The sequence below is a fragment of the Python bivittatus genome, unplaced genomic scaffold, assembly GCF_059951505.1.
Source record: "Python bivittatus isolate LINGU-HERP-01145 unplaced genomic scaffold, Pbiv_v1 ctg000070_np1212, whole genome shotgun sequence".
Taxonomy (NCBI): Eukaryota; Metazoa; Chordata; class Lepidosauria; order Squamata; family Pythonidae; genus Python; species Python bivittatus.
In genome coordinates this window covers 43318854-43332052 of record NW_028277034.1, presented here as the reverse complement: position 1 = coordinate 43332052, position 13199 = coordinate 43318854, and the positions used below count along the sequence as shown (strand labels likewise).

The window sequence follows — 13199 nt, the reverse complement described above, 5'->3', positions numbered from 1 at the left end:
TGCCCCCGCCTCCCCCCTCTGCTCTCGGTTGGAGCCAACCCCGCCGTCCCTCCTGAGCCGGAGCGGGGAGGAGCAAAGAAAGGGGCGGAAGTGCAAACAAGAGCTTGGGGCGAGAGGGCTTCGGCTTAGAGTTTGCTCTCTTCCACGCACACGCAAGTCGGTGGTAACGCCTGCGGTCTGCGGTGCCGGGCGCCCTCTTGTCACTGCGCGCGTCTCCAGCCTCCGCCTTGGAAGTGAGTCGTGGACGGGCTTTGCGGAGGAGAGGAGGAGGTTTCCCTGCGGAGGGACGGTGGGTGGGTGGGTGGCTGGGAGGGGGAGGCGAGGCGAGCCGCACGAGGCAAGAGAGAGGGCTTCCCTGAAAGGTGGCCGGTGAAGGGCGTGCGTCCGGGACGGCGCGCGTGGGCAAAGGAGGCTTTTGCGCGCCTAGAGGAGGGACGTGTCGGTAACGGGCGAGGGAGAAGAGGCGCTTCCGCAACACCTTGCGGAGTGGGAGGGCCGTTGGATGGCTTCGCGTTCTCCCGAGGCGCCGGCTAAAGTTTGCCTTGAGTTAGGGGACGGGAGGAGCCTTCTTGGCCGGGGGGGGGGGCGCGTGTTTGCTGCTGCTAGGATAAGAGCGCCCAGGGCAGGACCAGACGGGACTAACAGACGCATTTCACGCCCTAACCCGGTTAAATCCCTTTGTAGTTCCGTCGCGAAACGTTTCCCTTTTTGATGCGGCCCCTCCCGCGGTCTGCCTTTTAACAGACATCACACTAAAGTGCTGCTGTAAGGTGTTTGTTCGATTCCCTCCCGCCCCCTTTGAAGAAAAAAAAAAAGACGTGTAATCTAAGAGTTGAAAAGCGGCAACAAGTGCCCCGTTTAATCTTGCTTGGTGCCCCGAGATTACAGTTTGGCTCAGATTTCGGTTCTTCTGCTTTTTTTTGCCTCCGGATCTCTTTCTCTCCCCCCCCCCCCCCATTTCATCCGCAAGACTTTATTTAAGTGGTGTGAGTGCCTGTTGGTAAATCAGTAACTCCGGGCATGTTAAAACGATAGTGGAAATTAAACAAAAAACAAAAAAACAAAACCTGGGCCAAAATCTTTTCATAGTAGGGTGACAAAGTAAAACAGAAGTGTGAGGAATTTGCTTTGATGCCATTTTTTCTTTGTCCTCATGACTTTTTGGCAGCTGCCAAATCCTGTAGACAAATCCCATGTAGGAAAGTGTGTTTCCCTCCAAGTTTGTAGCTGTTGATGCATCGTAGTTCAGTTTATGGCACCAATTTGTAACATTTCTTGAGATTTCATTTTCCTGAGATGTATCAGGGCTCTGGGATTTCTGTTAGTGTATGCAGATGGGTGCAAGTTCTGCACATGTGATGGGTGCATAGTTGCACATGCTTGAAAGTACCAGTATTCTCCATCTCTCGGTTACATCAGGAAAATGTAGATTTCATATAAAGGATCCACAGACAAGCTGTTCAAAGAGTTTCTGTTTATTTCAGCAATTTCTGATGAATTCTTTTTTCAGTAATGTCATCTTCAATGGGTGCTTGTGAGTAGAACAGGAATAAGCATTTGGAATGTATCATAGTCTCATGGAATAGATGGTATTACTGGACTTAAGAACTACTGGTGATATTTAGTAGTTGATTATTTCTAGTCTCCCCCCCCCCCGCCCACCCCCTTAAGACCTGCATGCTAAAAATAGTCAAAATGATATCTAAGACTAGAGGAAAAATATTCTACTTTCCAAGAAACATTTTTAAGTGTTTTGGTTAATTCTAAGTAACTTTTGCATTGAGACAGACTGTTTATAATAGTTGTATGCTGCTGTGCTTCTGCTATAAATCCTAATGATTCCCATATGTTATTCCAAACAACTTCTAAACTTATTACAAGATATCCAACATCAGTCTTAATTTTTAAGGTAGGGTTTTAATCCATTGATTCATACAAAGGATGCTGGCTGGCTGCTGCAAGACTGTGACCAAGTATTGTTTGAAAGGCCTTGCTGTCCTCTGAAGTTCTGAACTTATAGCCATCAGGGTCAACCAACGCCATGATCCTAGTTATTGGTCTGTCAGTTGGTTATGGCTTAGAATTTACAAATACTGTATAGCCATGGGTTGCTTGCTCAATCACCTATGATCAGACAGGGCATAGCAGATGTGTAAACACACTTTCCCTTGATTCTATGGCTGAAACATCAAACATCTAATACAGTGTTTCTCAGCCTTAGCAACTTTAAGATGAATGGACTTCAACTCCCAGAATTCCCCATCCATCATGGCTGGCTGGGGAATTCTGGGAGTTGAAGTCCATTCATCTTAAAGTTGCTAAGGTTGAGAAACACTGATCTAATATAACAGCCACTAGAATGTTGCAAGTTCAAATCACTGTTTGTAGAGACTGTATTTTTTAAAACATTTGTCTAAGAATATTTATCTTGGAGATACAATATCTTTAGAAATACATTGTGCTAAAAGCTGTGGTAACTGTTGTGCAGAGTTGTTGGGCATCAGGTGGTATACAAATTTAATAATAAAATAAATATATTGAACTTTATAGTTGCAGTTTGCTCAGTGCCAAACAGGGCCTGCAGTTTTGTTGATTTGCCAGCTATACTCACCTAAAATAAATGTTCTTCAGAGAAATAAGGTTCACCCAACTTTGCTTAACTGATGTTCCACCTTAGGTGTTAAATAACTTCAGCATAATTTCTGCTCTGGTTTTATTTTACTTCTGGTGCAGCCTTTTAGGGTTATAAAATATATAAAAATAGAAGAGACAGCTTCTACCTAGAAAATATTTTGGCATTGTGATTTATTTGATGTTGAAATCTTGGGCACAGAAAAAAAAAACCCAAATTTTTCCATTCTGAAAATTATGGCTTGGCTGCTTGTAATAAATATTTCACTTGCTTAATGTCACTGTGTTATGTAAGTGACATGCAACAGCTGCTGCTGAACTGTACTGCAAGAGGTAGATAAAATACTTCTAAATGAGGGCTTTAATTAATTGAAAAATTTAACAATTCTTATTTTTGCTTATCCTTACTTTACTATTGGTAGCAGTTGTTACTAAATCCATGAAGATAAATATATTCTTTAAAACAGAAAAGTTTTAATTAAGAAGGTATCCATTTCTTGCTCACTTGCATAACTTTGAAAGGCTCCTTCTTTAATAGAAATTAATATATAATGATATCTCATTAAAAGTAAGCTGTGTAGAGAAATGCAATTACATCTTAAATACCAGGGGTATTGATGAACCATGCCATACTACCTAATATTATAACCTCTCTGTAGACACTACAAGTTTCAGTTTAATATTCATTAATGTCCTATTATCCTGACTTAGAGCAACAATTAATACAGGTAGTCCCCAGTTTAAGAATGATTTCCATTCCCAAAGTCTGTCCTTAAGTCAAATTTATATGTAAGTTGGAACAGTATTATTGTATAATACTGTATAAGTAGCATTGTGAAATGAACTCGAACCATTGTGTATTTAACTCAAATTTTGCTACAGTAGGCTCCATTCTTAATTATGGGTTGTCTGTAAACCAGGCGTTCTTAACCCGGGGACTATCTGTACTTGCAAAATGAAATACTTTCACAAACATTGAAAAGAAAAAAAGTGAGAGAAAGCAAAGCATGGAGAGCATTAGTTCTTGAATTCTTTCCAACCTCTTCCTAATAGCTCTACTGGGGGTTCCATGACCACGGAGGGGCTTAGAATGGAGGCCTCCACAACCTTCGGAGCTGTTGTCCAACTGCATGTCCCATGGAGATCCATGGTTTTTTTTGGGGGGGAGGATTTTTTCTCTTTGCAGTGCCTAATCAAATCTGGCCCATTTTCAAGCTCAGTCTTTCTTTTGCTGGCTTCTTTCTTCACAACAGATTTGGTCCTGTTTTGTTCACTTTTCAAGAATTATCCTACTGATGGGCAGACAGAATCATGAGCCCCTTTACATAATTTCTTTCCAACGTTATGTTAAGTTGGAAAGAAAAACAAGATAGGGAAAACATGCAGACCCTGCCTTCTGGAATTCCTTCCAACCCCTTTGCCGGCATCTGCATTTTCTTCTTTGTAGTGAAGTAACAGGTTGCCTCTTGGAACATGCACAGGGCAGGCTGCGTATGGTCCGAGGTGGGTCATACCTGCAGAAGGGAAACTACTAGGGGGTGGGTGGATGTGCTTAGAATGGAACAGCCGGCAACATTTGGAGGTGCTGCCCAACTGCATTTCTGCTAGGGATGTACTGGGGGAGTATTTCGGGGGAAAGTTTTTTTTCATAGGCCCTGTGATAGTCTGGCCTATTTTTGAACTCTCTTTCTTTTGCTGGCACTTCCCTCCGCACTAAATTTAGTCACTTTAGTTTTTGGACAGTTATGCTGCTGATAGCTGGACAGACAGAAACCAATCCCTTTTATTTCCAGCAGTCTATCAGGCTGGAAAGAATCAAAAGCTTACTTAGCATACTGCTTATTTTTTAGTCTGTGCTCAGAGCCTTCAGCTAAGTTATAACGTGTTTTGCTCATAATTCATGGTTTGTGGCTTAGTGCGAGGAAGAAACCCAGTCGTTCTCCATCACCAAAAGATGAACCAGCAGGAAAGAGTTAACTCCACCTCTTCCTGATAGAAAGTAGGGCTTTTCTCCTTTCCAAAACAGACCTCTCTCCCTGTCAGCCTTAATTCTGCCTTCTGCAGAGAATGGATTGAAAGGAGATTCATGTAACCAGAGATCAGATTACAATGACACATGCCATCTGTAATTGTGATGTGCCTTGACTGAGTTTCATTCAATAAAGGAAAGGCTAAATTACCCTCTGTTGAAGTCAGTACTTGCAGATGAAAAAGAAGGATTTCCTCCGTGGAGGAGGAAGAAGTCTTAAGCCCTGCCTTCTAGCAGGCAGAGTTAGAGTTAACACTTTCCTATCAGGGTTCATCTTTCAGTGACCACAATAGTTTTAGCCACAGTTCTGGCCTATCCCTCAAGCCATGGTTAAACCATAACTTAGCCTTGTTTAGATAGATCTCCATTCCACAATGGAAGCTAACTTAGTCTTGATTGATTTCAGTGTGATAAAGATAATCAGTATCCTTCAACTGTTATTGAGTTTCAGTCCAAACCTCTCATTAACGATTTGGCTTAGTTCACCATGGTTATGCTCAAAGCAACAATATGACATCCACAGCCTCTGGAAGTTGAACTGCTGAAATCCTCATCTTGGGTGGCTTCAGAACTGTAGAAAGAGAACAAATGACATCTAGAACATTTTGCCTGCTGAATTTTCAGCACATTCTATAACTGACAAATGCCAGGCATTTTGCATAATGTATCCAGCATTTCCCCTTCATAAGAGAATGAGATACCTTTCCTAGGCTAAGCTAGAGCCTCTGAACAACATCCGTAACTTAAATTTATTCTGTATTTTACTCCTGAAATCTATTTTTAGAACCACTTTGCGGTTCTAAAAGAAGAAGGAAAAATAAAAATGAGGGGTGTAATATGTTGATGAAATTAGGGCTGGGTGCTTTTAAATTTCTAGTTGCAAACATATTTAGTGTGTATATTCCCAATTTTCTCCTGATAATGGCAGTATAAAAATGCAGATAATGTAACACAATATTTGTGTGTGTATGTTGGGGGTGGGGGATTTAGAAGCTCCAAGGAGATCTTCAGAGACTTCATATGAGTTGAAAGCTGAGAACCACTAATTCTGACTAGGACATTATTCATGATTTCACCAGCTACTGTTTCCTTGTGTAGAAGAGGAAGCTCTTCTCAAAACTCAGGAGAAGGTTGAAAATGCTAATTTCTCTTCTGAAACTTCATGCAAAACAAGGGATCGGTCATTCTCCATCTGGGTTGTTTGTATATTCCAGAACAGAGAGGGAAGAGCGATAGCTCCTTGCCTAGAAGGAAGAAAGAGACTGGCTCAGTTGTACTTTTCTGTTAAGCCAAAATTTCTGCTTGCTTTGGTTCAGGCTAGTGTGATGTGTGAATCCAGTTATTGTGGCTTGTTTAGTAAACCACAATGAAAACACATCCACTTTTCCTCCCCATGTAATGTTTAAGATTCCTGGAAGAAATTATTTAAAATAACTCATTGCATGATTGTCCATAACAAATTTTGAGGGAAGCTTCCTGGTTGCTGTGATTTACCTAGATTCTGTGACTGAATTCATGCCTTGTGCTAAGACATACAGTGGGTTAGTGTATTGTGTGATTCCAGCCACTGTGGTTTATTCATAGCTTAGTGCAGTGTATGATCCCAGTCAGAATAATAGCATCTTATTACGGAAGTTTTGGCTGTGTGTTTAATATTCAAAATCTTCAAATCTCTCTTACAGATTGTTCCCCCTGGGAATTACAGCCTAACTGCAGAATACCATGAATAACTACAGTGTTTCACTGGTGGGTCCAGCTCCTTGGGGGTTCAGGCTCCAAGGTGGCAAGGACTTCAACATGCCTCTCACTATCTCTCGGGTAAGCATGTTTAAAAAGCCTTTTAAGCATAGCCTGCTGCATCATGTGTCAATAAAACCTTTGCAAATAAGTATTTTAGTAACAGTATCTTTGTTGGATGCTAAGACACCTACTATGAGGTGCGCAGTTTTGGAATTCACCTGAACTTTAAGAGAAGTAGTGACTCACAGGATGTGCCAGGAGTGGACACTTAACTAATTTTTCCTATTTAAAATTTTATTTCAATGGCATGCTCATTTTTTGTTGACCTACAAATGCCACATGATATGGAATATGGTATGTCATTTGAGCCTCAAGATGACATTCTGAATCCAATTGTGTAAAACGACACGCATTTGCTGAGGGGAAAGGGGCTTGGTTCATATTCTGCATTAAGATACTGTGTGATTTACTTAGTTTTGATTTGATGTTAACCCAACTATTATTTGTAAACTGAGGTCTATGGCTTAGTGACAGCTATTGTGATTTATTCTATAAACATGGCTAAAACTAAACCATGACTGTACATCCAGACATAGACATTCTTGGCTAAATTTGGTTTCTGAATATATATGTGTTTGGGAGAGGCTGCTTTCATATATCAGTCAAGTGGGTGGAGAGTGATTGCTGTGGGAAGAGAATTGTAATCTAATTTGTGAAGGCTGGGCTGGTCACTAACTAGGAAAATCCTGCATTGCTTGGGACAAAGAAATGTGGATATGACTTGTGAAAGGGCAGCACTGTGCCGCCTTAGCCAGAGAAAGTTTCCTGTTGCTATTTCAGGCTGGTGCATTACTTTTTGCAAAACCTGATGCTTACAATAAAAAGGAAGCTTAAGTTACAATATCTATAAAAGGGCCCTTGTTGTGTGCGATGATAGTCAACCGCAAGAAAAGCATCCTGACCTTACAAAATGAGTGCAAGCAGGTGGCTATCACAAACAAAGGAAATACAAAATAAATGCAAAAAGAAAATGTCACTGTTTAAAAATGTTTTTTCAGTGAGTCAACCCTTTCAAAGAAACTTCACTAAGATATTTTAATTCATCCTAGATTCCCTAGTTCTGCATACTTTGTAAATGCTTTCTATAGAATAGGCTATATTTCCCTTTTGTTATCAGTAAAAAAAAAAAAAAACATTGAAGAGTTTGTTGTTTTATTTAAGGAAATATAGCTAACCAGCAGTAGATTTAACTATATCTGTTGAAATACATTTACAATTTTACATGTACCCTTTTTCAGAATTTTACGAAAAACTGCAATTCAGAAGATGATGTATCTAATGATAAAGATGTTAAATCACTAAGCAGGGAATCCAGGAATACAAACGTTTTAATAATTGTAAAAATCATACATATCATCAGTATGATTACCAGATAGCTGCCTCTTATGGATGAGTATCTTGTGGATATGCTGAATATGTAAGTTGGAGAGTTCATGTCTTTTGTCTGTTTTATGAATAGACTTGGAAAACAGACGGAATATATGTATGTTAGTACCAAACTTAACCTTTGGTATTCATTCCCTTTCTGAATATACTTAGAACTATATTATTTTTCTGTTTTGGTACTTGTTGCCCAGAATGGTTTATCACTTTTAAAAGATAAAATTATTAATGGTTGATATAAACATTGTCGGTATATAAATATATCAATGGTTGATATATACATTGACTGTATATAAACAGGGAGCAAACCCCACACTCACCCACACTGAGGATGTTACCTAGCTGGGTTATGAAACGTCTGCAAGCAAACAACCAAGCTCAGAGAGCACCTAAGACTCCACAGCTCAACCTTGAGCTACATATATTCTCTTCTATTGAAAGCTGTGATCAATTGTAATATACTGTGCTAATATATATAAAGTTTGAATTTTGAGTGGTTTTAAATAGATTACACATTTCTGATTTTAGTCAGGAAAGTGGCATTTCTTTCTTGTAGTCTCAAGAAAGAATCCCAAACCATGTTAAAATACCTAAGGTTTTCACTATACTAAAGTTCTCTGTGTTCTAACAACTTTAATTCTTGAAATAGGCATGTTACTACTTTTAAGAACAATTGGACTGCTATTTATACTGCATGAGATTATTACCGAAGCCTGGCCTACAGATCCCCAACTCTGGGGGGATTAAATAGGTACCTTCTGATTGGCTGATCTGGGGGGAAAAAAGGCTTAATAGGATCAGGAAGTGGCTGTAGATAACCAAAAAATCCCAGGACTGTAGACTTGACTGGGGAATTGAAAAACATCTTGGAACTTGGCAGTTGGAAACCTCTTTTGTTTTGTTGCAAAGAAATCTCTGAAGAGGTATCCATGCAGTCATCAGGAGCTCATCTTGAGGGAGTCTTTATCTTTCACAAGATGACTGCCTTGATGGATGCTGAATGCACCAGGAAGCAAGAAAGAACTGGGATTCAGCTTCCCATCCTTTCCATTTTATTTTCTATAAATACCTCTGGTATTTATTTTATGAAAATACCCATTATGCTTGATGCTGTTGCTTCCTGTGAAGCATGTTTGTTTTTCCATATATTTATTTAGTAAAAGAAATTACACAAACATTTAAACAGGCAGGGCATTTAAGTATCAACAGGGATCTTGATATTCTAAGGACTCAGGGCCTAGTCTCAGCACAAGACCCACTGGAAAATCTGCTTGGAAAGTCTATCTGAAGAAAATACAAATTTTTCATGCATGCAGAGACTAGATCATGACTTGACTGAATTGTATTTGCTAACTTAGATCTTGGTAATCAAGTTGACCAAACTATATCCTAAATATGTAACCAGTGTGTGCAACTCTGTCCCTCTCACCACTCTAGACTAAAGTTAACATTTAGTCTGGAAATAATGTACTTCATTCTGGTATGCCAACCAATTGCTTCTTTGATAATAGAAGGGAACTAAGTTGTGTTTCAGCTACATCAGAACAGAGTGTTCAACATAGCACTTTTCCTTTCCCAGTGTAGCCAGAAGTGCTAGTAATTAAATGCTGATAAAGAAATGCAAGAACAAAGAAGCAGGGCTGTTTATATTCTCTTGCTGTCTATTGTGACCTTGTTAGGTTTGGGGCACTCATGCATGCAATTCATTCTAGTCTGTGGAAGCCAGTTATTTTCATGGCCTTTGTATTAGGAGGTGGCATCAAAACATTGCTTCATGCAGAGTTATGTTTAAAAACAGCAGTAAGTAGAAGAGAGTTTCCATTACCCATAAAAGCATAAGCCATCCTTAAGCAAGCGTCTAAAGCCAGTTTCTGTCACTAAAATCTATCTGTTGGTCTAACACCTTTAGTAGAATATGGTAGCAACTTGTTTGAAATCGAAAGAATGATTTCAACTTTTGGACTTGGGACTTGCATGAATGGATGAATCAAGTAGGTTCACTGTACGTTAGTTGTACATTAGGAAAAAGTATAAAAGTATTATGAAATTTTTACCTCCATTCTTGCTACAGCAAATTTCCTATGCTTAACTTGCTTTATGGTACAAGGAAAAGATGGGCTTATTGGATGGAAAACCCAGGTATGCATCTAGAAGACACATAAATAATATTTAGTATAGGCAAGATTGCTGCATTCAAAATACATGATAGGGTGCAAAAAACATACACACAAGGTAAGCACAGAAGAAAAGAGACTTGGATGTAATATAACTGCAATATGATGCAGCTAAACTAGGGATAAAACATCATTTAGAATACATTATAATTTTAAACATCACCAGATGGCCTCAATTAATCTATCAAGGCTTTTTAAACCAGCCTTCCCCAACCTGAGATCCTACAGATGTGATGGACTTCATTTCCCAGGATTCTTGGCTACTATGGCTAATTATGGGAATTAAACACTTCTAAATAGCAGTGGAATGGGGAAGCCATTTTAGACTTCATAAGATGTCAGCTTTTTTAAATAATATATTTAGGATGTAATGATGTATTAAAAACTATATAACAAACGTTTGGTCCTTTGGAAAGAGCTGGATATGAAAGAAAAATTAGCTCTGGAAGATATTGCCATTTATTCATTCATTCGTTCATTTATTTATTTGGCATTTTAAAATGACTTAGTAATAATTGTATCCCAGTAGGATTGTTAGGATTGTTCCTGGGAATCAGTGGAAAAGAAGAAGAAGAACCAAATGATTAGGTTCCTGGCTTTTTCTTAATGTGTCAAAGGCAGCTACAGCCATTCTGATGCTTACATCTTTAATGGACAACAGTTGTTTTCTGATCTTCTCATACTTCATTGTTTGGAAGAGGATGATGTATAGCTGAAGGTTTTTTTTTCCTCAATCACATCAGGTGACTTTGGCCAACCTTGAAAAAGCTAAGCAGGGCTGGAACTGGTTAGTGGTGGGATGGGAAACCATCAGGAATTCCCAGTACTGTAGGCTAGACTTGGATACTGAAAACCATGTCTTCTATCCTGTTGCCAAGAGCTCCATTCCTGGACATCATTATCTTCCTTTTAGGGCAGCTTTCTAAGCTCTGTGTTGTGTCCATATGTATTCTTTTGATACATGGGCTGTAGCAAAATGATAGACAGACAGACAGACTGCATGCATTTTGGGGATGAGAGCAATGAATTTCATGTGCTCTTTCTGCTGCATCATAAATGCAGCATAAGAAGCCACCCTCTTTTGAGTCTGTTTGCAATTCTTATTTCAAAATAAGCACAACTTAAAATAGCGTAGCAGAAGGCTAGCTGCAAAAAATGCACAGTAAGCCTGTGGGCAAGATCCATCTGAATTTATTGTGTTTAAGGAAAGCTAAGAAGAGTGAGACATTGTTTTTCTTCTTTTCCTTTCACCCCCAGGGACTGACTACTTCAGTCAGTGTCCCCACCATTCGAATCAGCTATTTTTAGTCATCCTTTTTTCTCATTATTCATTTGCTGATGGTTATCTTTAAGGGCATTGTGAAAGGAGATGTGGTGCTGAAAGGTTTGTTTGTTTCTCTTGGGGGACAGCCAGGACATATATGAGTTTCTAACTTCTTTTGGTAGAAAAAAAGTTATCCTACTATCCATAAAAGGAAATGCATGATAAAAGCTTAAAATAGGAAGAATATTGGTATTTCCTTGACCAAATAAAATGTTTTTCATAGTTGGCTTCTGAACTTTGGGAATGTAATACAGCAGACCACTGTCAGCTTAGCCCTTAAATGGATGTCTGCAATAACTTGCAAATGGTGTGCTGTTTTTTGGGTCTGAAAAATTCTGCTCTAAAGACCAGTCTGTATTAATTATACTGAATGTATTGATTGTGTCCATCTGAGGCAAGAACCTAATCTTGTACTTAACATCATCTGCATTTATATTACTCCTGCTGCTTAATAGGCATGGAGACCCACCATGCTGACCAGATCCTGCATTTTTTAAAAGTGGATTCTTGTTTGTGCTCTCTGTAATACTTTGGCACACCTATTGCTGTCTTTCTTGACCTTTTCATGCACTTGATTAAAATGAAAGGGCGGGGGGGGGGGGACGGGACCATCCTTTCTTTTACATTTCAAGTCTCCAACTCACATAAATGTCCCCCTCACACTTTGACAAAATGAAGTCTGACTTATACAAGCTGAGGCTTTAGTCAGTGCATTCATATTAAGGTTGTATTAATCCTGTTTGTTGCAACAAACTGAGTTTCTGACATTGCACTGGATTAGCAGCTGAGGTTTTCCTAGCTGCTTGGCTGCCATGGTAGATATTCAAGGAAGTATGTGAATTATTTTCTCAGTTCTCTGAGTTGCACTGTTACTGTTCTTAGTATTCTTGCATCTCTAGTCGTAAGAGATCTGTATGTTGTGTAAATGCTAATGTGAAAGTGAACACTTTTATTTGAATATATAAGCACATTTTACAATTCTAACATATTTTACAATTTTAATTCAGTCAAGAGAAACTCTACGGCATAATGGCTAAAAGTGCACTGAAACCCCAGCCACTTACGATTTCTTAAATTATGGCTTGAATGCAGTGTGGGAACCCTGCCATTAAAATGGAATCTAAAATCATACAAAACTGCCCTGAGTCTTTCAATTATGTAAGAAATAAATTAAATTAGTGTTAAAATAAGCATGTCACTTGCATTTCCCTCTAGAGCAATATGAGGGCCCTCCTAAGGATTGTGAGAGGGCTTCATGATGATGCTGGATTGCTCAAATGTTTGTGGAGGGCTAGAAAACCTTAGTAGCTCATTAGTACCCTTTGTAAGTAAGGGGAAAATAGGCCAAAATGGGGGAAAGGGTGTGTATGTGTGTAAGTAAAAGAGAAAGGGAGAGGGAGAGATGTTGGCTTAGATCCCAAGATAAATGAACTTAACTGTACTGCTGACCCTGGAGACAATTCCACAGTGAACCTCTCAGCTGGACTACTTTGTTGTATACACAGGTATCTCCTATCTTGCTAGGAAATCTCTTTCAAAGATCTCTTTAATGACTCAGTCTTGAATGCCTTATAGACAAAGCTTCTCTTTGGGCTATCGTATTATAGAAGAGCCTTTCTGAACCTGGTGCTCTTAAGACATATTATAGTTACATTTCCCAGAATTCCATTTGGAAATTTTGGGAGTCACAGTCCCAACACATGGCATCGTTATAGAATGGCTGTTCCACATGTTCCCTGAATGTGAATTTAGGGCCTGCAAGAGCCCATGATTTCTATGACATAACCTTCCATGTATGTTATGGTTAAGTGCTAAAGCAAACACTCCTTGCATGCAACCCAAATATCTTTAAAACATA

General features: G+C 39.3%; 1 protein-coding gene across 15 annotated transcripts in view; it reads left to right on the top strand.

Moving 5' to 3' along the window:
* The first annotated feature begins 76 nt into the window (after positions 1 to 76).
* The window catches only part of PDLIM5 (PDZ and LIM domain 5), a 140286-nt gene continuing 127163 nt past the window's right edge, over positions 77 to 13199 (top strand). For 7 of the 15 annotated variants that reach the window (XM_088133052.1, XM_088133046.1, XM_088133043.1 and 4 more), the window contains exons 1-2: positions 84 to 233; positions 6343 to 6478. In XM_088133052.1, the coding sequence (XP_087989178.1) occupies positions 6383 to 6478 (96 nt within the window). In that variant the 5' untranslated portion in view covers positions 84 to 233; positions 6343 to 6382. Of the gene's footprint in view, positions 234 to 6342; positions 6479 to 13199 lie in introns of those variants that run through there. The other 8 variants (XM_088133050.1, XM_088133049.1, XM_088133048.1 and 5 more) reach the window with 6 other exon arrangements.